The 26,796-nt window shown below is 43.6% G+C and overlaps 1 protein-coding gene across 2 annotated transcripts in view; it reads right to left on the bottom strand.

Moving 5' to 3' along the window:
* Oamb (Octopamine receptor in mushroom bodies) overlaps positions 1-26,796 on the bottom strand; it is a 401,035-nt gene that overhangs the window by 114,867 nt on the left and 259,372 nt on the right. For both annotated transcript variants that reach the window (XM_065220322.1, XM_065220323.1), the window contains exon 6: positions 14,279-14,702. In XM_065220322.1, coding sequence (XP_065076394.1) covers positions 14,279-14,702 — 424 coding nt within the window. The remainder of the gene's footprint in view (positions 1-14,278; positions 14,703-26,796) is intronic.

The raw sequence follows: 26,796 nt of genomic DNA, 5'->3' as shown, positions 1-26,796 counted from the left end.
CACTGCTGCAGCAGTGACTGACGACAACAAGTGAACGAGATGAGCAATTTGTTGAATCCATCGTTCAACGCATAGTATAGTAAGTAATCCATTCTGCGAAATTGTGTGACCGAAAATTGATTTACCTCTCGACCGACGGCGCCCTCGGCGTTTATCCCGTTTATTCCGAGAATGAGACCATTCATCGTTCGGAAACTGGTGCGCCACTGCTGGTAGGATGGGAACCATTCATTCTGAGCCGAAAAATGATTCCCATTGACAGATCCGACGCATCGCCTACTACGTGCGCGCACTGCACGTGTGGTGGGCGGATGATGACGATTCTGATAATGGTCATGACCATTGCAGTTGGCGGTTGGTTGCGGCCACACACCGACTGATGATGGTGGTAAAATATGGCGCAAAAACGCACATCTGGCCTGGTTCGCACACAAATAACGCAGTAGGAGGATGTGGGTTGCCGGAATGCGCGATATGCAAAATTTACATTTTTCCGTGGAATGATTGTTTGGTGTACGTATTCGGTTTGCTCGCTCATCTCTCCATAAAGTTCAATCATGTTCCGCTTCGGTTGGCACGGTAAAGCTAACACGTGTGCGGTGTTTTTACAAGATAGAGGGGAAAAATGCAGAATGGAAAATATTTTGACAGACGGGCTTGTTTGTGTTTTTCTTGAGCGGAAACTCGGGGACGATCTGGGCAAGTCTCAAAGTAGCACCAGATTTGGAAAACAGATATCGAGCCCAAAAAATGGAATTGAAAATTGGCAGAAATTGAAAAATCTGAAAATCTGCGGGTTTCTAAAGAGCTGATCACAATGACAGTGGCAAGCAGGGTTGCCAGGTATTTTTTTTTGAAAACATCACGAACCTACACTCAAAATCACGGCCTCCCTGTTCGGTAATTTTTTACTGGGTTTTTGAACAGCTGAAAAAGTCAGTAAACTTAAAAAAATTGTAAAAAATTGTATAAAAGTGATTTTTTCTTGAAATTTATACAGACTGTGTTCTTATTACATTTATTTGATGATAAAAATAAAATATGTTAAAATTGTTCGTTGCATTACGTGTGACCGTTATTTTCAGTTTACTGACTTTTTCAGCTGTTTGAAAACCCAGTAAAAAATTACTGACCCCAGTAAAATAATCTCTGTGTGTAGTGATAAAAAATCGCCTAACCCATTAGGCCAGCGCGATCACCTTCAATAACAACACACCTTGGCACTGACAGCATCGCACGCAGCGCTCTTCAGTGGCGGAACCGATAACGGAAGAAGTGACAAAGAGTGTCAGGTAAACTGTCACGGTCCGGTGAGTAGAATAACAAAAACAAACTGAGTAAACAAAAGACGAGCTTCGTGTTAAAAGTGGATTCGTCATTGCACTAAATATATCGTGCTTCATATGGCTATTTATTATATTTAATTGCCTACCTAGTAATAATTAGCACTGTAAAATGAGCTACAAACTGTCTACTAAACTAGAGTGAACGGTAGTGAATTAAAACTAAATTCTGGTCAGCAGTGCTGCATTCGAATAGACTAAATGAAGCTAACATTTCCGTCATGAAGTAGATCGCCCATATCTACGCTACAGGTGAGAAATAGGAAATTGTAAATTCTATCACCAGAGGAATGTGAAGTAACATGCACTATGATTGTCGATTTAGGACTTGCCACTAAATGACCAAAGTGAACTAGAACTACCCTGGAACCATACATAAGGACAGCCGTAACTAACAAATTGTTATGCACACTTACATCTAGGACTAAGACAAACTTGAGAACATTGTGAATTCTACTCGTACGGTCAGGATTCCATATGGGATTTTCACTAATAGGGCCTGTGGTCGATTATCTCATTTCTTTCAATATATAAAGCTATACAGTCTTGGACAAAGTTGTTGTACTGGGATAGACCAACAATTCCTCTGCCATCCGATTCAGGTTAAATTGAAAACTACGCCACTAGAGGCGCTTCACTTTCATATTACTTATGACGGGCGCTATATTATATGGAATTTGGGTCCAACAGAGAATATCTGTTGATCCTGGCCATTTAGAAAGTTGCTGTCTTCTGCTAAGTTGTTCAGATGACCAAGTCCTTTTGAATGGTGGCCATATTAGTTTAGAACTCTCACACTACGCGGCAATAGTGTGCACATGAACTTCCTGTATATTATGTATCTCAAGATCCTGACCATATAGAAGGTTACTGTCTTCAGCAAAGTTGTTCAGGTGGTCACATTAGATCAGATCTCTCATACTACGTGACGCTAGTGTGCATATTAACTTCCTAGATCTCCAAAAATTCCTCAAAATATTTGTTCAAGACTTCAGCTTGATCAGATTGACCATTCTGAAGATCTATTCAATCATTCAATCTATGTTCAATGTTCATCAATTCAAATCACATCTACCAGCTATTCTGTCAAATACCAGATTGCTCAGCTGGTTTCTGAAGTTTGCTTGATCTATCTGAAAATTTCGGAATATCACTATTGAAGGGTGAGTCGATAATGATTACGACACTTTCAAACTTACGTAACTTTTTTCATTCTTGACCGAAATTAATGAAATTTTGCCCAGTTTCTCGTTAGAAGTAAACAATAAGATCTCCCCCAAACTATCTTCAATTTCCCACGGAATATTCATAAAGTTTACCCAACACTTCCATCAAGTTCCCTTGGAACATCGTTCAAGTTCCCCCGGAACTTCCTTCAAGTTCTCCAGGAAGATCCCACGGAACTTTCTTAAAGTTCCCCTTGAACTTCCTTAATGTTCCCCCTGAACTTCCTCAAAGCACTCCCGGAACTTCCTTCAAGTTCCCCGGCAACATCCTTTATGTTCCGCAAGAACTTCTTTCAAATTCTCCGGAACTTCCTTCAAGTTCCCCCGGAACTTTTTCTTGGAGTACCCCCGAAAAATAGCCTTGAAGCTCCCCCGGAGTTTCCTTCAATTTCCCCTAAAACTTCCTAAAAGTTCCCCCAGAGTTTCCTTCAAGTTCCCCGGATTGTTTCTTTGAATTTCCCCGGGAATTTTTCTTGGAGTACCCTCGAAAAATAGCCTTGAAGTTCCCCCGGAGTTTCCTAAAAGTTCCCCCAGAGTTTCCTTCAAGTTCCCCCGGATTGTTTCCTTGAAGTTCCCCGGGAATTTTTTCCATGAAGTTCAGCCAGATCCTTTCCCTTAAAGTTCCCCCGGAACTTCCTTAAAATTCTCCCGGAGCTTTTACTTGCAATTCTTCAGAACTTCAAAGTTCCAAAGCTCCTTAAAGTTCCTCCGCAAACTCCTTAAAGCTCCCCCAAAAACTTTCTTAAAATTCCCCCAGTGCTGCCTGCAAGCTTCCTTGGAACTCGTCCTTCAAGTTCCCCCGGAAATTTTCCTTGAAGTTCCTTCGAAGCTTTTCCATGAAGTTCCCCTGGAACTTTTCATTAAAGCTCCTGTGGAACCTTTCCTTGAAGTTCCCTGGAAATTCCTTAAAGTCCTCGCGGAACTTTCATTTGCAATTATTTTCCTAGAAGTTCCCCGGAAATCCATCAAAGTTCTTGGGTACCACCTTAAAGTTCCCAGGGAACGGCCTTAAAGTTCATGTGGAACCTGTTTAACGCTCCCCACAAAACTGCTTTAAGGGGGCCCCCCTTAGCTCAGTCGGTAAAGGCGCAGCTACAAAGCAAGACCATGCTGGAGGTGGCTGGGTTCGATTCCCGGTCCGGTCTAGGAATTTTTCGGGTTGGAAAATTTCTCAACTTCCCTGGGATAGAAGTATGATATGGACTTGCCACACAATTATACCAATGCAAAAATGGTACAGGCATCGAAAGCTCTCAATTAATAACTGTGGAAGGGCATCTAGAACACTAAGTTGAGAGCACGCAATAAGCTAATATGCGATATGCAATAAGCTTGAAATGCGAAGAAGAAGAAGAAGAAGAAGAAGAAGAAAAACTGATCCCCCACAGCTTCTTGCAAGTCCCCGGAACTTGTCCTTCAAGTTTTCTTGGAACTTGTCCTTGAAGTTTCCCAGACTTCTTCCATGAAGTACTGCTGGAGATTTCCTTAAAAGTTCCGCTGGATTTTTTCGTCATAGTTCCCCTGAAACTTTTCCTTGAAGCTCTCCTGGAACATTTCCCAGAATTTTTCCTGTGACTTCTTTAAAGTTCATTGGATCTTCTCTTAAAGTTCATCCAGAACATCCTCGAATTTCCCCAGGAACTTTCTAGAAGTTCTTCCCCTTTCCATGAACTTCCCCCGGAACTTTTCGTTAGAGCTCCCTTGTAAACTTTCCTTGAAGTTTCCCGGAACTTCCTTCATGTTCCCCAGAGCTTCCTTAAAGTTATCGCGGAGCTTCTATTATCAATTCTTACGAACTTTTCCTAGAAGTTCCCCCGAAAGCCTTAAAAGTTTCTGGGAACTTCCATAAAGTTCCTCCGGAATTTCCTTAATGCTCCCCAAAAACTTTCCTTAAGTTCCTGCAAGTCCTCGGAGTTTGTCATTCAAGTTTTGTCGGGGAGCTTGTCTTTCGAGTTTCCTCGGAACTTGTCCTTCAAGTTCCTCCGAAATTTTTCCTTGAAGTTCAGCTGGTGTTTTTCTTAGAATTTCTGGCGGAACTTTTCCTTAAAGTTCCTCCGGAATTTTTCCAGGAATTTCCCCTGAAATATTTCCTTGAATTTTCCCGGAACTTCGTTAAAGTTCTCAGTAACTTCCTTAAAGTTCCTTCGATCTTCTCTAAAGTTCCCCGGAACTTCTATTATCAATTCTTACGAACTTTTCAACTTCTATTATCAATTCTTACGAACTTTTCCTAGAAGTTCCCCCGAAAGCCTTAAAAGTTTTTGGGAACTTTCCTAAAGTTCCCCCAGAACTTCCTGCAAGTCCGCGGAATTTGTCCTTCAAGTTTTGTCGGGGAGCTTGTCTTTCAAGTTTCCTCGGAACTTGTCCTTCAAGTTCCTTCGAACTTTTTCCTTGAAGTTCTGCTGGTGTTTTTCTTAGAATTTCTAGCGGAACTTTTCCTTAAAGTTCCTCCGGAATTTTTCCAGGAATTTCCCCTGGAATATTTGCTTGAATTGTCCCGGAACTTCGTTAAAGCTCTCAGTAACTTCCTTAAAGTTCCTTCGATCTTCGCTAAAGTTCCCCGGAACTTCCTTAAATTTCATTTAGAATATCCTCCAAGTTCCCCAGGAACTTCCTAGAAGTTCTTCCAAAACATCCTTCAAGTTCCCCCGGAACTTTTGTCTGAAATTCCTCCGGAGATTTTCCATGAAGCTCTTTGAAACTTCAATAAAGTTCCCCCAGAACTTCCTGCAAGTCCTCGGAATTTGTCCTTCAAGTATTGTCGGAGCTTGTCTTTCAAATTTCCTCGGAACTTGTCCTTCAAGTTCCTCGGAACTTCTCCTTGAAGTTCAGCTGGTGTTTTTCTTAGAATTTCTGGCGGAACTCTTCCTTAAAGTTCCTCCGGAATTTTTCCAGGAATTACCCCTGGAATATTTGCTTGAATTTTCCCGAAACTTCGTTAAAGTTCTCAGTAACTTCCTTAAAGTTCCTTCGATCCTCTCTGAAATTCCACGGAACTACCTTAAAGTTCATTTGGAATATCCTCCAAGTTCCCCAGGAACTTCCTAGAAGTTCTTGCAAAACATCGTTCAAGTTCCCCCGGAACTTTTGTCTAAAATTCCTCCGGAGATTTTCCATGAAGTTCTTTGAAACTTCAATAAAGTTCCCCCAAAACTTCCTGCAAGTCCTCGGAATTTGTCCCTCAAGTATTGTCGGAGCTTGTCTTTCAAGTTTCCTCGGAACTTGTCCTTCAAGTTCCTCGGAACTTCTCCTTGAAGTTCAGCAGGTTTTTTTCTTAGAATTTCTGGCAGAACTTTTCCTTAAAGTTCCTCCGGAATTTTTCCAGGAATTTCCCCTGGAATATTTGCTTGAATTTCCCCGGAACTTCGTTAAAGTTGTCAGTTACTTCCTTAAAGTTCCTTCGATCCTCTCTAAAGTTCCCCGGAACTTCCCCATAGAAGTTCATTTAGAATATCCTCCAAGTTCCCCAGAAACTTCCTTCGTTCAAGTTCCCCCGGAACTTTTCTCTAAAGTTCCTTCGGAGATTTCCCATGTAGTTCCTTGAAACTTCAATAAAGTTCCCCCAGAACTTCCTTAACATATTGTTTTTGACCTCCGGAAAATGCGCGATTTTTCGAGGAGTAACGCGAGAATAATTCTCACATTATTTGAAAACAAGATTTTAAGGATATTTCAAGGATCGTTCTAGTGATATTGAAAACATAATTTACCTTCCCAATATCTGTTAGGACATGATTAGAGAAAAAAAAACGGTATGAACTGGGCGTTATGGGTTAAAGTTCTTCCGGAATTTGGATTTATAATTCTTCAGAACTATTATCCCCCCGAGTTTCCTTTAATTCCTCGGAACTTGTTCTTCCTGTGTTTCTTCGGAACGTGTCTTTAAAGCTCCCCCGGACTTTTTCCTTGAAGTTCTGCTGGAGTTTAAAGTTCATTGGAGCTTCTCTAAAGTTCCCCAAAACTTCGTTAAAGTTCATCAAGAACATCCTCATAGTTCCTCAGGAACTTCCTGGAAGTTCTTCCGAAACTTCCTTCAAGTTCCCCCAGAACTTCCTTCAATTTCCCGGATATTTTCCTAAAAGTTCTCCAGACGTTTTCCTTGAAGTTCCTCCGGAGCTTTTCCACAATGTTCCCCTGGAACTGTTCTTTGAAATTTCCTGAATCATCTTATAGTTCCCCGGAACATTCCTTGAAGTTCCTCCGGAACTTTCTTAAAGTTCCCCCGGAACTTCCTTAAAGTTCCCCCGGAACTTCCTTAAAGTTCCCCAGCAAATGCTTTAAAGTTCCCCGCAACTTCTTTAAAGTTCATTGGATCTTCTCTAAAGATCCCCGGTACTTACTTAAAGTTCATTGGATCTTCTTTATAGTTCATCTAAAACATCCTCAAACTTCCCTAGGAACTTCCTAGAAGTTCTTCCGAAACTTCCTTCAAGATCCTCCGGAACTTTTCCTAGAAGTTCTTTAGAAGATCTGTGGAAGTTCAGAGGAATTCTGGAATAAGTTCAAAGGATTTCTGGAGAAATTCCATACGACTTCTGGAGCAATTATGAACGACATCATGAGGAAGTCCACAGACTATCTGGAGAATGTCCAGAGCACTTCTAGAGGAAGTTTATCGCAATTCTGAAAGTTCCAGAGGAAGTTCATAGGAAGTTCTAGAGCAAGTCAACATGAAGCTCTAGAGGATATTCATAGGATGCTTGAAAAGATGTTCATAGGAGATGTCCTGAAGAAGCCCATAGAAAGTAGCGGAAAAAGTCCACATTAGGATCCAGAGTAAGTTCAAAGAAAGATTCTGAAGAAATCCATAGAAAGTTCCAGAGAAATTCCATACGAAATTCTAGAGGAAGTCCATAGGAAGTTGCAGAGGAACTTCCTATAAAGTTTCAGAGTATTTCTGTTCCTATGTAAATGTTCAGAAAGTTCATATGAAGTTCTTGAGGAAGTTCATAGAAAGTTCCAGCGGAAGCTCTTAGGAAACCCTAGAGGAAGTTTATGGTATATTGGAGAGGAATTCCATACAAAGAACTAGAGAAATCCATAGAAAGTACAAGAGGAAGTTTCATAGAAGGCGCATAGGAAGTTCCTGAAGAAGTCCATAGGAAATTCCAGAGGATGCACTTTGGGAATTTCCAGAGAAAGTTCATATTTAGTTCCTGATGAAGTCTAGGCAGCTTTCAAAGGAAGTCTATAGAAAGATCCAAAAAATGTCAATAGGAGGTTCCTGAGGAATTCTAGAACTAGAGAAAACAAATGTTCCAGCATGTTTCAATATGAATATCCTGATGAAGTCCATAGGAAGTTTGAAAAGATGTTCATAGGAGATGTCCTGCAGAAGCCCATAGAAAGTAGCGGAGAAATTCCACATTAAGATCCAGATTCTGAACTGAAGAAATCCATAGAAAGTTCCAGAGAAATTCCATACGAAATTCTAGAGGAAGTCCATATGAAGTTGTACAAGCAGTCCATAGAAAGGTGCAGAGGAACTTCCTATTTCATATTTAATAGTATTTTCTTAAGATGTTCCTGTGTAAATTTTCAGAAAGTTCATATGAAGTTCTTGAGGAAGTTCATAGAAAGTTCCAGAGAAAGTCTTTCGAAAGTTCCAGAAGACGCCCATAGAAAGCTCTAGAAGAAGCTTATGGTATGTTGGAGAGGAAGTCCATAGAAAGGTCTAGATTAATCCATATGAACTTTCTGAAGAAGTCCATAGGAAATTCCAGAGGATGCACTTTGGGAATTTCCAAAGAAAGTCCATATTTAGTTCCTGATGAAGTCTAGGGAGTTTCAGAGGAAGTCTATAGAAAGTTCCAAAAAATGTCAATAGGAGATTCCTGAGGAATTCTAGACTGTTTCAGAGAAAACTCATGTTCCAGTATGTTTCAATAAGAATATCCTGATGAAGTCCATAGGAAGTTTGAAAAGATGTCCATAGGAGATGTCCTGAAGAAGCCCATAGAAAATAGCGGAGAAAGTCCACATTAGAATCCAGAGTAAGTTCATAAAAAGATCCTGAAGAAATCGATACAAAGTTTCAGAGAAATTCCATACAAAATTCTAGAGGAAGTCCATAGGAAGTTGCACTGGAAGTCCATAGAAAGGTGTAGAGGAACTCCCTATTAAGTTTCAGAGTATTTCCTTAAGATGTTCCTGTGGAAATTTTTAGAAAGTTTATATGAAGTTCTTGAGGAAGTTCATAGAAAGTTTTAGAGGAAGTCTTTTGAAAGTTCCAGAGGAAGCCCTTAGGAAGCCCTAAAGAAAGTTTATGGTATGTTGGAGAGGAAGTCCATAAAAAGATCTAGAGAAATCCATAGGAAGTTCCAGAGAAAGTTTCATATGAGGCGCATAGAAAGTTCCTGAAGAAGTCCATATGAAGTTCCAGAGGATGCCTTTTGGAATGTCCACAGAAAGTCCATGTTTAGTTCCTGAAGTCTATAGAAAGTTCCAAAAAATGTCAATAGGAAGTTCCTGATGAAGTCCATAGGAGGTTCCTGAGGAATTCTAGATTGTTTCAGAGAAACCCCATTGAACGTTCCAGAAAGGTTCAATAGGAATATCCTGATGAAGTCCATAGGAAGTTTCTGGAGGAGTCCTTAGGAAGTCTTGGTGAAAGATGATAGGCAGTTCCAGAAGAAGTTCATATTAGGTTGCAGAGTAAGTCCATGGAAAGTGTAAAAGGAATTCCATAGGTAGTTGCTGAAGTTGCTTGTGCGCTTCGTTGTTGTATGACTAGCGGTGTTGTGGTTGCAACAAAGTGAAGGATCGATTCCAGCTCCAGCCGGCGGATCTTTTCGTCTACTGGGTGTTGTGTGTTGTCCACTGTCTAGTGTTAAGTGTTCAGTGCAGCCTCTAGTTGAAGACGGTGTCAATTGTCTGTTTTGAAGAAGTCTATAGGAAGTTCCAGAGAAAGTCCATAGGAAATTCTCGATGAAGTCCATAGGAAGTTCCAACGGCTATCCATTGGAAGTAGCAGAGGAATTGCCTATTATGTTCAGAGTATGTCCATAAGAAGTTCCATAGAAAGTCCTTAGGAAGTCTATAGGAAGCTCATATGAGTTTAAGAATTTCCAGATGAAGTCCATATTTAGTTCCTGAGAAAGTTCACATTCAGTTCCTGAGGAAGTCTAGGCAGTTTAGAGGAAGTCAACAGAAAGTCACTGAAAATGTCAATAGGAAGTTCCTGGTGAAGTCCATAGGAGGTTCCTGAAGAATTCTAGGCAGTTTCAGAGAAAGTCCACAGACCTTCTGGATAGTTGCCAGAGCATTTCTGGAGGAAGTCCATACGAAGTTCCAGAGGATGTCCATAGGATGATTCAGAAGTTGTCCATAGGTAGTTGCAGAGGAAGTCCATAGGAAGTAGTGGAGGAAGTTCATATTAAGTTCCTAAGGAATTCCATGAAGGCTTTGTGGTCGTGCGATCATCGTTCAAGCGTAAAGGGTGATACGGTCAAAATTTGGTCAATATCAACTTGACGTATTTCTTTCAATTTTGCATTTAAAAAACCTGAACACCCCTCATTTTGAAGGTGTGTGTGTGTGTAGAATGTTGCTCCTATTTTGATTTTGGAATTCACTCTTCAGTTGTCAAAATGCCGTCCAAGCAAGAAGAGCAGCGTATCAATATTTTGCTCGCGCATCGCGAAAATCCGAGCTACTCGCACGCAAAGTTGGCAAAATCGCCAAAAGTTGCCAAATCAACCGTTACAAATGTAATTAAAGTGTTTGGGGAACGTTTGTCGACAGCCAGGAAGTCTGGATCGGGGGGAAATCGAAAACCGGAAGCCGCTGAGACGACAAAGAGAGTTGCCGGTAGTTTCAAGCAAAACCCTAACCTCTCTCTCCGAGATGCCGCAAATAAGCTGGGTGTATCGTCTACAACCGTGCATCGAGCCAAAAAACGAGCCGGACTATCGACTTACAAGAAGGTAGTGACTCCAAATCGCGATGATAAACAAAATACGACGGCCAAAGTGCGATCCCGGAGGCTGTACACGACGATGCTGACGAAGTTTGACTGCGTGGTAATGGACGACGAAACCTACGTCAAAGCCGACTACAAGCAGCTTCCGGGACAGGAGTTTTATACGGCAAAAGGAAGGGGAAAGGTAGCAGATGTTTTCAAGCACATGAAACTGTCAAAGTTCGCAAAGAAGTATCTGGTTTGGCAAGCCATCTGTACCTGTGGCTTGAAAAGCAGCATTTTCATAGCTTCCGGGACTGTCAACCAAGAAATTTACGTAAAAGAGTGTTTGAATAAACGTCTGCTGCCTTTCCTGAAGAAACACGGTTGTTCCGTACTGTTTTGGCCGGATTTGGCATCTTGCCATTACGGTAAAAAGGCCATGGAGTGGTACGCCGCCAACAACGTGCAGGTGGTTCCCAAGGACAAGAACCCTCCCAACACGCCAGAGCTCCGCCCAATTGAGAAATACTGGGCTATTGTCAAGCGGAACCTAAAGAAGACCAAAAAAACTGCTAAGGGCGAGCAGCAGTTCAAGGCAAACTGGCTTTCTGCGGCGAAGAAGGTGGACAAGGTGGCTGTACAAAATCTGATGGCAGGGGTCAAGCGTAAGGCCCGGCAATTCGGATTTGGAAAAGCGGAAGCCAAATTGAATATTTTTCCTGAATTTTATACTAATTGAACTTGAAAAAGAAATTTAATTTGATTTTTTAAATAAACGATTTAACCGATTTACACGCGTTTTCCCTTGACCAAATTTTGACCGTATCACCCTTTATTATGAGTTGCACGAAGTGAGGGAGGGTTTTACTCCCGCTACAGCTGGTGGAACTTTTCGCAACCCGCAAATTTCTCTACTGGTCTACTGGGTCAGTCTGTACAACCTCTGGTTGAAGACGGTGTCAATTGTCTGTTTTGAAGAAGTCTATAGGAAGTTGCACAATAAGTTTATAGATATTTCCTGAAGAAGTCCATTGGAAGTTCCAGAGAAAGTCCATAAGAAATTCTTGCGGAAGTCCATAGGATGTTCCAACGGATGTCCAAGTTCCAGAGAAAGTCCTTAGGAAGTCTATAGGAAGCTCCTCAGTGAGCAGGTCCATAGAAACTGTCAAAGGAAGTCTATCGAAAGTTCTAGAAGAAGTCCATAGGAAGTTCCATAGGAGGCGCGTTGGAATTTCCTGAAAAAGTCCATAGGAAATTCCAGACGATGTCTTGAGGAGTTTTCAGACGAAGCCCATATTTAGTTCCTGGGGAAGTCCACATTAAGTTCCTGAATAATTCTGGGCGGTTTTGGAGGAAGTCAACTGATAGTTCCAGAAAATGTCAACAGGAAGTTCCTGAAAGAGTCCTTATGAAGTCTTAGAAAAATGTATGGGAAGTTCATAGAAAGTTTCAGAGGAAGTTCCAGAAAAAGTCCATACAAAGTACCATAGGAGTCCAAGGGAAGTTTCAAAGGAAGTCCAAATCAAGGGTGGTGGCTGCAGGAAAAGCTGTATTTTTCTGTGATTAGCTGCACGTAAGCGTAAAGAAGATTCCTGCAAAAAGATTATGCGCGATGCAAGTAGATTCGAGAAATGAAAGAAGATTGTTCGAAGATTGATTCACTAGTGTGAGATTTGTTAAGCATCTAGAATTGAGATTCAGATGTTTCACTCTCCTCGGTCCAAATGAAGTTCCAGGGGAATTCCATAGGAAGTTCATGTGAAAATTTATATTCAGTTCCGGAGATAGGAAATTCTAGAGAAAGTCCCAGAAGAGTCCATAGAAAGTTCCACAGCATATCCATTCACAGTTGCAGAGGAAGTGTATATGAAATTTCAGATGAAGTCCATAGAATGTTCCGAGGGAGCCCATAGTAAATTCCATAGGAAGTTCCAGAGGAAGTTCAAAACGGACCAGAAAACTCCTGGATGAAGATCGCTCAACTTCAGGAGAAAGACAATAGAAGTTCTGGAGAAAGTTCATTGTACTTCTGTAGACAGTTCATTGAAATTCTGTAGAAAGCTCGTAGAACTTCTGGAGAATGCCCATAAGATGCTTTGAACCTTCTTCAAAAGTCTTGCTGGACTTCCCCTAGAAGTCTTATAAACTTCCTTCAGCAGTCTTATGGACTTCCTCCAGAAGTTTTATGGACTTATACTAGAAGTCATACATACTTAGTTACTTACAGGACTTCTACAGGGAGTACAGAATATTTCTGAAGATGTCCTAAAGTACTTTTGGAAAATGTCCAAAGGACTTCTAAAGATTCTCCTTTGATCTTCTAGGGAAAGATCATAATATGTTGTTGCATCGTCTATATGAAAATCAGAGCGCTTTAAGAAAGTTCATAAAATTCTGCTAAAAACCGCTCCTTTAACATTTCATAAACCAAGCATCATTCCCAAAAAGTTGCAGAATCCAAAAATTCTTCCAAATAAGTGGCAGTCTCATCGAAAAATTGTCGTTCCACACCGCCGAAAGAGAGACATAGACATGCAAAAAAACGGATGATAAAAATCGAACGAACGCTACAAACCAAATTTCCCCCGAAAATCCAATCACAGCCAGTCACACGGCTTCGGAGATAACGCACCATCAAAAGTCAGCGCCAAAGTGGATTAACGCTATCATCCCTTCGAACGCCCAAAAAGGAAATCAACCCTTTCCCCCCTTTTTTTTTCTTCGCCCCATTTCTTGAATCCCAAACTTTAAACGGCCTCCATCGCGCATCAGTGGCGTTTGTTTACTATTTGTGTTGGCTTCTTTAAAACATCAAAAGGCCCACCAGTGAGTGAGTGGTGAACTTTTGACGTCTCCTTCTATCGTTGGTATTTTCACAGTTTTTTTAAACGAATCGAAGCAGGCGTTGCAAATTTTTGAGTTCGGCCGTCGTAGTCGCACCCGGAACGGAAACGCAACGATCAAATTTTTTTTTTTTTGGTTTCGAGTTTATGTAGAATGTCTGTGTCGGAAAATGTGTTTGTGATGGACGATTTGAATCGGTTTCTTTTTCTCTCCCGTTCGAAGCAAGTTTAAATTATTACACATGATTAGGATCGATGTTTGATATGCGTGTATGGGACCTTTTTCCAGCGGATTCTTCGGAAAGTTCGAGGAATAAAGGGGGAAAAGGGGTTCTACGGAACCATGCTTATCGTGGCGTTAAGATTACAAGGGACCCAAGCACAGAAAAAGAGAGAGAGACAGGGAAAAAGGTCCTCCACCGGACGGAACACAAACATACATCAGTAGTGGGATAGAAGGTAAGTATGGAGAGCGTATGGATGCAAAGGCAAGGTACAGAAAAATGATGTAAATACTTTCTTGGCGAAGGCATCGAGACAAGGGACGTGGAATGAGGTTAGGATCAAGCCATCAATCTCTCGGAAAGGAATTTTATTAAATCAGTGATGCCTGTATTCGTAGTTGTTGTTGTTGTGGTTTTTGTTGATGTTGTTGGTTAGCAAATTGTTTGGGATGGCAAACTCTCATTACGATGAGGTTAGAGAACATGAGAAGTGGCAGGGCACTGTGTGAATTTATCACCGAAAAGACGTTGGGAATATTGATAAAAAAAAAATGAGTTATGATTTAGGGGCAATGCAGTGTTGCCAGATTGGCGGTTCGCAGTGGACGACGCTTTTTTGGTAGGGAACGGCAACACTGCTCAGGGAATTAAAAAAAACATCCCCCGTAAATAAATGGCATTTCTCGGAATCAGGTGGATCCCATCATCGCAGAAAACGAAAATAGGGGTTGGCACTTACCTTTGGTGGTCCTGAATCCCTGATTGATGGCACGTGTGGTCCGCTCGGCGGCCCGGTAGATGCGCCAGTAGAAGAACAACATCACGAACATCGGGATGTAGAAAGACCCGAGTGCCGAGTAGACGACGTATCCGGCGTCGTTTGTCAGCTCGCAGGTCCACGGGCAGGGCGGGTTGGTTGGTTCGGCGAAACTCAGCCCCATCCCCAGTTCCCAGTCGGCGGCGGCGGTGGTGATGGTACTGAACGTCGTCACCGATGGCGGTGGCGACGCGGTGGAGGACGTTGATGGCGAAGACGACGGCGACGATGATGGCGATGGTGATGATGCTGATGATGAATACGATGACGAGGAAGTGGCTGGTGGTGGCAATGTCACCGACACCAGCGTGTGATTTCCATACGGTAATAATAGGTTCTCTTTCACCTATGGGGGAGAAAAAGGGGACACAGATGAATAGGAGCCCTAATCGATTCGGAGGAAAGGGGCGGTACATTGAGGCGGGGTTGATTTATTAGCCGTTTTTTGAATGAGCAATCTTCGATTATGACGAAAAGGTGCAGTTTAAGAGGGATATTTTGAAACGTCATCAGCATGGAATGTCAATAAAATGAATGCTAGTGTTTATACAAACCTTAGGCAAGGCATTAAGACTATTTTAAAATATTAGAGAGCTAATTTGGTTCTTTCCCATGCAGAGTCCATGTTTAGACAGTTTTGAATACCCTTATACCCAGCACTCCAAATAGGGTAACAGTCTTAGCTCAACAGAGCACATTTTTTTTCAAAATCATAATTACCAACATATCATTGATCAAAATTATCTATAATCGCACAAGGAAGACACACCAACTGACAAAAAATCTAGCTGTTGTTGCAATTGACAACAGTCATCACTGCTACTAGAGAGGGTTTAGTATAAAAGAGGAGCGAATTGGCTGATTTTGAGCCAAACGAACTGTCAAAGCCAGAGCCAATCGAGCAGATCCTATCTTGATTGCATTAGCAGTGTTGCTAGAAATCGCCTAGACATAGGTTGCCACGGCAGTTTATTTTGAATCCGCTCCTCTCTTATACTAGACCCTCTCTACTCCGTACAACAAACAATCAATACGAAACTAACGATTTTAAATTGGTTCACTACTTGACTAGCCTATTGGTCCCAAGCAAATCGATTAACGTACCCCATTCTAGTCAAACTTCTAGTACTACACAATGTTTGTTTTGATTCACTATGAAAGTTTGACAGATAAAATGAGGGGTTATTGGATTTTCCTAAGTCTCGAGGGGTGAATCGATTAGCTTGGGACCGAAGATAGTACCAGAGCTGAGCCAAAAAGTTGAGCACGTTTCTTCGGGACCTTCTGGTCTTAGAGTTATCTCTATGGTACAACTAAGTAGATTTTCAAATCATCTGCGTAGAACATTAAGCAGCAGTTTTCAAGGACGTGGGACACATCATTGAAGAATAACGCGAACAACACCGGTCCCAAGTTGCTCCCTTGTGGTTTTCCGCATCCAGGTGGTGAATGGTGCCGATGCGGCTGATCCAATGTTCACAAACAATTGACGATCAGTTAAATATGATCTCAGCCACCTACAAATCCTCCAAGATGCTCCTAACCGCTCCAGCTTGGCTAACAGGATATCGTAATCAACAGTATCGAACGCAGCCTTTATGTCAGTGTAGATCAGTGTCTGTTTTTATCAGTGTAGATGAATTGCGTTCGTTTGAATATTTTCGCTGTGAAGTACGAGCGAAACAAACAAATGAGTTCATTATACATCAATGAATACGCCACCACTGCTTGATGATCCAACCCAAAATAGTCAAAATCAGAAGCGATCCTCAAAAGCAAAATAATCAAATTCATTTTGAGCAATATTGTCGACTCCACAGCCACCTCGGTATTATCATCAATTCAGCATGAGGCAATAATTTTCCATCAATCAGTGTATAAAAACCAACACAACACGTTCTTCAACTTGCGCAATATGAAAAAAAATCATTTTGCATTTGATCCTCAAAATCATCGCCAGCAAGATGAAGATGAAGATGAATATTGATATTGACAACAACACGAATGAACAAAAACCAATGTTGACTTCGATACTCAGAAGTTGCCTTGATGAAGAGAATGTGTTTATGTCAAAATTCAAATTCACGCAGGTAGTTGGTCTATCTGTTAAGGTTGCCTTCATTTTCAGCTAAGCTGAGTGTAGAAGGAATGATTTTTTATCAGCACTGGTGTAGATACTGTGGACTTGATCTCCTTGATTCATTTCGTTGATACAAAACGACGTGTAAAGTCTGGAACGCGCAAAAATTTGTCAACTTTAAATTGGTGTTGTTGGGGTATGGGTGACTCACCGGCGCTGGCTATACGGGAAGGGCTTCAACGGGACGGGTCAGCTTTCCTTTTTTAGTTCCTTTTCAGATGCAGAACCGACGAGGACAATGGAACTTTGGCGAAGGAGACGAACAGAACGGACGATGGCACCAGGTAAGAACACCTCGCAGGTAAGTTCTCTTTCCAGGGGCAATTCGCACAATTTGGGGTGCATCCAGCAACGATTCCGACGGACGCAGCACGGTCCAGACCGAATGAAATAAAACAAATCCGGAGCTACAACAGGGAAAAAACTCGAACTTCTCGCGGATAGAAGAAAAGTCGCTTGCACTCCCTTTCAGCCTTTTTACTTTGTGTTTTTTATTCAAAATGAACATGACATTTCTAGCTGTCAATGCGAAGGAAGAGCGAAACATAGCGAAAAGTGCTATGCTACTGAAATATTTCATTGTGCCGTTTCTAACTACAGTAGTTATTCAGTTTATTACCTATCATAATACCGGCCACCTTCGCAAATGATTTGCGAAACAAATTAGACTAAATCAAAAGTTAATTTACTAATTTCAAACAAATGTTTTGTTGCTTACCAATTCATTGCAAATCTTATTCTTCTAAGGCACACTCCAAAGGGCAAATTTTGCAGACTGCCCTCTTCAGAATTCCAGTTGAGGTTCGAAGGCTAACCACACGGGTAACTCCGTCAGCTCCGGGGTGAAGCTCAAGGATGCAGGCCAGTGGCCAGCGGGCAGGAGGAAGAGAATCATCTTTCACGATGACGACGTCACCGATGCTGAGCTGGTAACGCTTCGGGTTGGTCCGGTACTGTAGGTTCAACTCCTTCAAATATTCATTTCGCCAACGGTGCCAAAAAACTTGCGAGTGCTTCTGAAGCTTTTGGTACTGGCTAAGCCGGTTGAACGGAACATTTCGGATGTCTGCTTCAGGAAGAGGGCGGATCATATTTCTCACCAAGAAATGCGCTGGGGTGAGGGCGGCTAGATCATTCGGGTTGCTCGAAAGCGGCAACAGCGGACGAGAGTTCATGCACCCTTCGATTTTAATCAGCACCGTGGACATCTCTTCGAAGGACAGCAAAGAAGAGCCGAGTTGAAGAACGAGGTGAGTTTTGGCAACCTTCACTGCCGCCTCCCAGAGGCCACCGAAGTTAGGAGCACGAGGAGGGATCAAGTGCCACTGGATGCTGTCTTCGGCAAGGCGTTTGACGATCTTGTTGTTGTCGGGACCGGGTTGGAGCATAGTGTACAGGGCGTGCAATTCATTTTTCACCCCGATGAAGTTTGTGCCGTTGTCTGAATACAAGTGCTGGGGCTTATTCCTCCTCCAAACGAACCAATCAAGTGCCATCAGGAATGCGGCTGTACTCAGGTCACTCACGAGCTCCAGGTGGACCGCCTTTGTGCTCATACAAACGAAAATGCAAATGTAGGATTTGCGGGCAGCTGCTTTGCGACGTGTTGGCTTGAGGAAAATGGGACCACAATAATCAACGCCGGTGCAGGTGAAGGCTTCGTTGGCGGTAACACGGGCGATCGGAAGTTGACCAATCGGTTGCTGGATGGGTTGCGGATTTGCTCTGCTGCACTGCTTTCCGGCCATTCAGCGGCCAGAATTCATCACGGGCGAAGGACAGGGTCATCTCAATTCCACCATGGACAAACTTGCGGTGATGGTGCTTCAAAAGAAGATGGGTAAAGGGGTGGAAACCGGGGATGACAATCTGGTGTTTTACGTTATACGGTGCATCGGACAGCCGCAACCGGCCACCCACACGGATCAAGCCATCAGCGTCGATGAACGGGCTCAGCAGGCGAAGAGAAGATTTGTTCGTGACCATCTGTCCTTTCTTCAAACGCTGCAGGTCTTCGGGGAACGATCCAGCCTGAACTATCCGCACGAGAACTAATTTGGCGTTTTGCAATTTGGCAACGGAAAGAATCCTACTGGAATGTCGCTGCTTTTTGTTGCGAGCATTGTGGCAGAAACGAAGGCAATATCCAACTGTGCCAAGCAGGGTCTGGAACGATGAAAATGTTTCGAATAGCGGGTTTGATGTGAGCACTTGGGTAGTCAAGATCAAATTCTTCTTGAGCTCCAATTCTTCGTCGGTGAACTTGTTGTCCAGGCAGGCTTGAACAGGCCTCTTTGATTTTTCTTCACCCAGCCACCTGGGTCCATATTTCCATAGCTAACTGGTGATCAAGTCTTCGGCGGAGACTCCTCGCGAGATCATATCAGCAGGGTATTCGTTCCCGGAAATATGCGGCCATTGCGATCCATGAGAGGGAGGGGGGGGGGGGCTTTCAGCCACTGGATAACTATCGTTGAATCAGACCAGAAGAAACATCCAGAGAACTTCAAACAAACGGGAGGCAAGCAGCGCGGCACAAAGCTCTAGGCGCGGGATGCTGAGTGGTTTCAATGGGGCAACCTTTGACTTTGAAGCAAGCAAGCTCACTTGTACACGCCCTTCAGAGGTTTGGGAACGGACGTATATGCATGCACCGTAGCCTACTTCTGACGCGTCTGCAAAGCAGTGCAATTCAGCAATGCGATAGCCGGGAATGAACGCATACCTTTCGATACAAAAGTTGGAGAGGTTTGGAAGTTGTTCGCAGAATTGATTCCACTTACTTTGCAAGTCGGGTGATACTTCTTCGTCCCAATCCAATGCCGAAAGCCACAGTTGCTGCATGATAATTTTCGCCTGAACTACGACGGGTGCGATGATCCCAAGCGGATCGTATAACTGTGCGATAGCTGATAGAATGTTACGCTTTGTGGGCGTTTGGTTTTTCACGACGATGGAGACATCAAAACGGAAAACATCTGCCTCGAGATCCCAGCGTATTCCAAGGGTCTTGATTATTTCTCCAGGATCGAATCTCAGCGACGAATGAGTCCCAAGAACATCAGGAGGGAGTCCAGATAAAACGGGAAGTGAATTGGAACACCATTTTCGGGGACGGAAACCACCTTTCTGCAATAGTTCAATTAGTTCTTCACGAAGCAGAATAGCCTCTTCGATGCTATCGGCTCCGGCGAGGATATCGTCCACGTAGGTGTTCTTCTTGATGGCCGTGCTTGCTTTCGGGAACGGGATACCTTCATCTTCGACGAGCTTCAAGAGTGTTCGTGTAGCCAGAAATGAGGACGGATCGAGGCCGTAAGTGACAGTGCATAGTTCATACTCCTGAATCAGTTGTGAACTGTTGAAGCGCCACAGAATTCTTTGCAGGAGACGATCGTGTACATGCATCAGTATTTGGCGGTACATTTTCTCGATGTCAACCACCAAAGCGATCAAGAATTTCCGGAAACGGAGAACGAGACTGAATAGCTCGTCCTGCACGACGGGGCCGACTAGCAAGGAATCATTTAGCGAATGTCCAGAGCTCGTCTTCGCAGATCCATCAAAAACAACTCTCACCTTTGTGGTGGAGCTCGAATATTTAAGGACGGGATGGTGGGGGAGGTAGCAAGCCTTCGGATCGTCTTCCTTGTCCACAGGAACAGGAGCCATGTGGCCAAGGGATATGTATTCATTGATGAAGTCATGGTATTGGGTCTTCAGGTCATCGTCCTTTAACAGCCTTCGTTCCAACAGCTTGAATCTGCGCAGTGCAGCCGGCTTCGATGCTCCAATCATCTGCTCGTGGTCAATGTGTCTTGGCATTCTCACGATGTATCGTCCAGTAGTGTTACGGGAAACGGTCCTTCGGTAATAATCCTCGCACGTCTGTTCTTCGATGGAGTAATTCGACCCATGGAGCTCTTCCACTCGCCAAAAACGTTCTAATTGTTCGCTTATGGAAGCGACGGTCACCGTATGGCATGTAACTGAAGGCTGCGAGTGTGACCCACCGATGTCTTCAAATTTTCCGGCCACTACCCAACCAAATACTGTCTCAACAAGTAATGGACCATGGCCAGGCAGGCGGAAGCGCCCATCCCGCAGTCGAAAAGCGAGTGTTTCTGCTTGTCGCAGGCTGGGCAGATCGGGAAGATCTTTGACGGGATCTCAGCCGCCGCGATGGTGCTTAAGCGAGGCTGATTTGGTTTCTTCGATGCGGGGAACTGGTTGCCAGGCTTGGGGCTGGCATGTTGCGGCCGATTTATGGCAATCGTCTCCAGAATTCGGGCACGTTTCTGCAGAAAATCGACCATCTTGTCGTAGGTGGGATGTTCGTCAACGGCGACTGATTCCTCCCAGGCAGTGAGCGACGCATCATCCAGTTTATCCTCAAGCAATTCGATGAGAATAGAGCTAAACTGATCCACTGGTTCACCAAGCTGTTCCAGAACCTTAGTGTGGCGTTGGAACTCATCCACGATCTTGTGAAGGGCATCAACGTTGTTGCTTGGAATCTTGGGATGCTTGAGTAGGGCCCGAATATGTTTCTTACGGAGGATGGCCTTGTTGGAATATCGGTTGACCAACGTCTGCCATGCTACGGCGTAGTTGTTGGCCGTTATTGTTACCGACTGTATCAAATTGGCTGCTTCACCCTTCAAAGCAGCCCGGAGGTAGTGAAATTTCTGTACCTGGGAGATTTCTGTCGACGAGTGAATCATCGACAAGAAAGTATCGTGGAAAGTCAACCAGGTATTAAAATCACCATCGAACTCGGGGAGCGATATGGTTGGTAACTTCACGTTGGCGAGAGTAGGCGTAACGGGTGGTGCAGTGGAAGGTCCAGAAACAACAGTAACGGGAGAAGGTGGCAACTTCGTAGCAAGCCCAGCTTTCACACGGTATTACAGCTGCTCCACTTGGGCACGCAACTTCAGGTTCTTCTTTACGAATTCTTCCTCGTCATCCATTTCTTCGTACTCGTCCTGTATGGTCTCGAACACTTCCCATATTTTCTCCACACGTTCCAAGCGAAGTGCAACTTCGTGCTGGTGTTGTTCAGGAATGTAGTTGGCGAGGAACAAGTCCATGCGCTTGAAGCCATCGATGGCGTTCCGTCGTTTGGCTTCCTTTATTTTCATGCGCTTTTCGTCGGGCATGTCGAGCTGTTCCTCAATATCGTCGACACTATGCAGACAGTTTGACTGAAATGGTCGAAAAGAGACCAAAGAAGCACCACACAACTGGAGGTAAGAAGGTTGGAGAGGTACTCACCTTGTACCTCTTGAAAAGAGCCCTTGTATATTTATATTCTGGAACCAGCAGTAACTTCCAGAGGGGTATGCAGCGGCTCAATCGATCCAATGAGGTTATGTCGTTGATCTCACGTGGTTGGGAACGGGAAAACCAGGAATCATGGTCACGGCACCAAAATGTTGCGGTATGGGTGACTCACCGGCGCTGGCTATACGGGAAGGGCTTCAACGGGACGGGTCAGCTTTCCTTTTTTAGTTCCTTTTCAGATGCAGAACCGGCGAGGACAATGGAACTTTGGCGAAGGAGACGAACAGAACGGACGATGGCACCAGGTAAGAACACCTCGCAGGTAAGTTCTCTTTCCAGGGGCAATTCGCACAATCTGGGGTGCATCCAGCAACGATTCCGACGGACGCAGCACGGTCCAGACCGAATGAAATAAAACAAATCCGGAACTACAACAGGGAGATAGAAGAAAAGTCGCTTGCACTCCCTTTCAGCCTTTTTACTTTGTGTTTTTATTCAAATTGAACATGACATTTCTAGCTGTCAATGCGAAAGAAGAGCGAAACATAGCGAAAAGCGCTATGCTACTGAAATATTTCATTGTGCCGTTTCTAACTACAGTAGTTATTCAGTTTATTACCTATCAGGTGTATTTCGGTTAAAAATGCATAAAAAACCTGAAATGCTGCATTTGGAAGTTGAGTGTATATACAATGGTTGCTATGATGAGTTTACACCGTTTGCTCTCCAGTTTTCAAAATGACGTCCAAGCAAGAGGAGCAGTGTGTCAAAATTTTGCTCGCGCAGCAAGAGAATCCGACGTTCCCATACACCAAGTTGGCAAAATTGCTGGATGTGGCTAAATCGACCGTGACAAACGTTTTAAAAGTGTTCGGGGAGCGTCTGTCGACCGCCAGGAAGCGTGGAAGCGGCGGAAATCGTATTCGGGTTTTGGCAGCGACGACGAAGAAGGTGGCGGTGAAATATAAGCGGAGTCCTAACCTCTCCATCCGGGACGTTGCTGGCAAGCTCAATGTCTTCTATACTACTGTGCAGCGGGCCAAGAAACGATCCGGTTTGTCGACGTTTAAGAAAGTGAAAGTGGCGAACCGAGATTACAAACAAAACACGTCAAAAGCTGTATACGAATCTGCTCACAAAGTTCGGATTTCAAGCAGTTTCCGGGAAAAGGAAAGGTGGCTGAAATTTTCAAAACCATCAAACTATCGAAGTTCCCGAAAAAATATCTCGTCTGGCAGGTCTAAAAAGCGGAATTTTCATTACTACGAGAACCATCAATCAAGAGATCTATGTCCAGGAGTGCCTGGAAAAGCGGCTGCTTTCATTCCTAAAGCAACATAATAGACCTGTGCTGTTCTGGCCGGACTTGGCGAGCTGCCACTATGGAAAAAAAGGGCAATCGAGTGGTACGATGCGAACAACGTGGCTGTGGTACCCAAAGACCACAACCCTCCCAACAGCCCAGAACTCTGCCCTATCAAACGGTATTGGCCTTGGTCAAACGGAATCTCAAAAAAAACTAATAAATCCATGGAAAACGAGCAGCAGTTTAAATCTAACTTGCGATCGGCGGCGAATAAGGTCGATGAGACCACTGTGCAAAATGTAATGGAAGGGGTTAAGCGGAAGGCACGGTTATTCGGATTTGGCAAACTAAATGAAAAAACGAACATTTTTTCCTTTAAATATATAAATTGAACTATCAAAAGAAAAATAATAATATTTTTGTGTTATAAATTTTAACTGAAAGAAACGATTTATTGTCGACCAATTTTTGCACGTTCCAGTCTTTATTCACACAGATTAGTGATAACTGAACGTTGCGGAAAGAATCCATGCGTATTTGTCGGAAAAGGCTTGAAATATTACGTCGTTAATGATTATCTCAAAGCATTTGGATCCAGCAGGTAACGAAGTTATTCCACGATAGTTCGACACATCCACTTTACTGCCTTTCTTGAAGATTGGCAGCATGTATGACATTTTCCAAGCGACTGGAAACTGCTGGCTTCGAACTTGTTGCAGCTTCGGACATCCAATGGAGACGGAGTTGATGTCTGGAACACACTTGCAAAACGTGTAGCAAACGTGTAGGCTTCTGCAGAGGAAGCAGATTTATGATCCAACCGCAACGGAAGGCCGCTTTCGTTCCGTTTAGAATTTACAAAATTTCAGAACTGCTTCGGATGTCTGCGTAAATTGTCCTGAACACGTCTTAAGTAACAATTATAGCTATGATAGCTGAGACTAGCTCGGTTGAATGCCAGCTTTGTGATTACATTTTTTCACGTTGGGAAGCGTTTCAGCATCTTGTATCGAAGGTACAGTAAACGAGAGTTAGACCAAGCAGGTTTCTTCCGAGGTCTTGACAACTCAAATTGTGCCATTGATACTACTTTATTGTTTGCTTTTTCGAAAAAGTAGCTAAGGCATATCCACCTTATAACATTATGAAGGTAGCATGCAACTTACCTTTTCCCTCCGGGGCTGCCTACTCTGTCGATTGAGAGGTTACGTTGGGCCCGCGCCGTCGCTCGTTGCTCTCTGCGTCGTCGCAGGCGTCGGGGCACTTTCTGCAGGGATTCTCGTAGGAATCCTGTGAGCACACGTGATTAATATTTTTTTGTTGGCGCACTTTTCGGACGTAGGTTCAAAATTTCATCCACTCGCGCACTATTGTGGACCGTTCTAACGGCAGATTCTGGTCTGTTTTCTCGGACCAACACTAGGATCACGAAGGAGGCTATTCTTCACTCCTTCGGCTACCACACAACCGACGGACACTCGCGAACTACCAATCCCATGCAGTCGAGAACGCCTATATCTAATGGCGGGGATTGGGGACCAGCCCGGCGGCAATTAATACACACGCCACTTGCAGGTTTCGGGATACTTCGTCCGAACACCAGAATTACGCACAACCGAGACTGGGTTTAGCTTCTTCTGGCCAGGTTAACAGCTCGTTTCACTCGCCACACTAGGCGTCACACACGCGAAGGCAAACATCCGTCTTTCCTTTTTTTAACACTTGACTTTATTCCGCGCGTCCGTACTATGCAAAAGGTTTTCCACAAAAGAGACCCATCAAGCGATCGAGCGCCTATTTATCTTCTCCCTCGCTCGCAATGGGAGGACTGAACTTCCTTCCCACACACTTTTGCCAACCCTTGAGAAGGGGTGGTAGTTGTCTACTCGAGCAGTTTTGGTAGCGGACGGCGCTCAAATAGGCGAGTTTATTTTAAATATTATGACAATTTCTAGTTCTAGCTCCTATCTTTCAAACTATTACAATAATGGGTATATTTTAATTTAATGGAACATGCTCTAATGTTACAACCTATAGCTTAAGATTTTTCACAAATTTGAAAATAGGTTTTGTGGGATGAAACTTGTAAGTTGCGGCTTACCCACCGACAAACCGACATGAATGACCATAGAAAAAACAATAAAATTTCTGACCAAAGCTCACGACTGACATCTTCGCGGGAAATATTTAGTTAAGCCATGAATCAGCATGCAAAAGTTATTAATTGGTTCATGTCTGATCTATTCTGGACAAATTATTTTTATCTAGATCAAAAAATCCTATGGTTTTGACAGTCACTGCACATTTAAATCGGCCGTTTACGGTTTTCGGGCGTAAGTCAGAATTAAGTGTCATGTCGATTTGTCGGTGGCTTACCTGCCAGCCTGTAGCTGGTGGCTACGAGCAGAGAAAAAGATGAAATTTAATACGTCTATTGACAAATCTGACCTTTCCCTTTTTCTCCTCGTTGTCCTCGGTGTCACTCGGCCCTTAGACGAGTTTACGTCGGCCTCAGACACGCTCTGTGCCGAGCGTCTCCTACTTCACTTTCAGCTGCCTAGCAGCGGTCCTTTGCTTTTAGCGGAGGGGATGAGCAAGGCTCCTTTATCGGATCCCCCCCCCCCCGGCGAAGAATGGTGACGAATCAACGAACCAACTACTCGCCGTAGATGGTCCCGGTAGTCACCGCAGTGCACTACCCAGGCGAACGCTCCTTTGGGTCGGCCTGCTTCGTCCCTCCTTGGCTCTTAACTGCGGTGGCGAGACTGGCTCTACTTGCTGAGCCACCGCAGTGACGACAGTGGGTGTTCGGGGATGCTTGGTGGTTAGTCGAGAAGCGAAAAAATCCTTGAAGTTTCGCTTCCCTTGGCGGCGATCCGACACCCTTCGCTTATGCAGCTCACGAACAACGGCACTTTTCAGGGAAACGATGTCACTTCTACGCGACGATGCTGGGAATTATCCCTCCAGCGGACACACGCCACGAAAACGGCACTCAAACTTCTCGTTTTCACTTAAACGGACGGGGCAAAATCTACGCGTCGAATTCCAACCGTGGTTCGTAACTTTCTCCTTCGTACTCGCTGACAATCACCGACAATACAACCTCCGCCATCGTTTTCCTAGACTGCACTCGAATGTTATGCTGTTAATGTTTTTCGCCTTCTTTCGCAGCGGGAGGAGGAACGGGACCTATCTTTATTATAGTCTCGAAACCATTCAAAACGATAATTTTTACGCTACATTCTAATCCTAAAAACAAGCCTGCACGAATAACATCTACTATGACAATAACAAATTAAAATATTTACAAATAAAGCAGTGGTGAGTGTGTTGTCGAGCGTGCGACCAAAACAAACACAAATCATAACAGACCAAGCACACGCTCATGGCAAACACGGTAAAAGGGTGGGTTATTAATTGTCACCCTAGACGAGAGTTACAAACTTCACACCTTCAAAATCTAAAAAAAATTAAAAAATCGACTTGTGACAGTATTGCATGAAACCGATGATATAGGTGTAAATTGGGCTTAATGCTAAAACAGCTCGTTGTAAAAATTAGCGGAACCATGACAGCGGCGCTGTTTTAATAACTAGTGGTAATCCAAGGTATAACCAAGTGGTACTCGATTATGATGACTGGGTTAGGGAAAACTTTTTTTTTTCATGAAAACAGTGGTAAAATTGTCACTTTTTATTTCTACAT

Source organism: Ochlerotatus camptorhynchus, unplaced genomic scaffold (assembly GCF_037179485.1).
Source record: "Ochlerotatus camptorhynchus isolate MF236.1 unplaced genomic scaffold, CSIRO-AGI_Acam_v1.1 ptg000124l, whole genome shotgun sequence".
Taxonomy (NCBI): domain Eukaryota; kingdom Metazoa; phylum Arthropoda; class Insecta; order Diptera; family Culicidae; genus Ochlerotatus; species Ochlerotatus camptorhynchus.
This window is presented reverse-complemented; position numbering and strand designations above follow the sequence as displayed.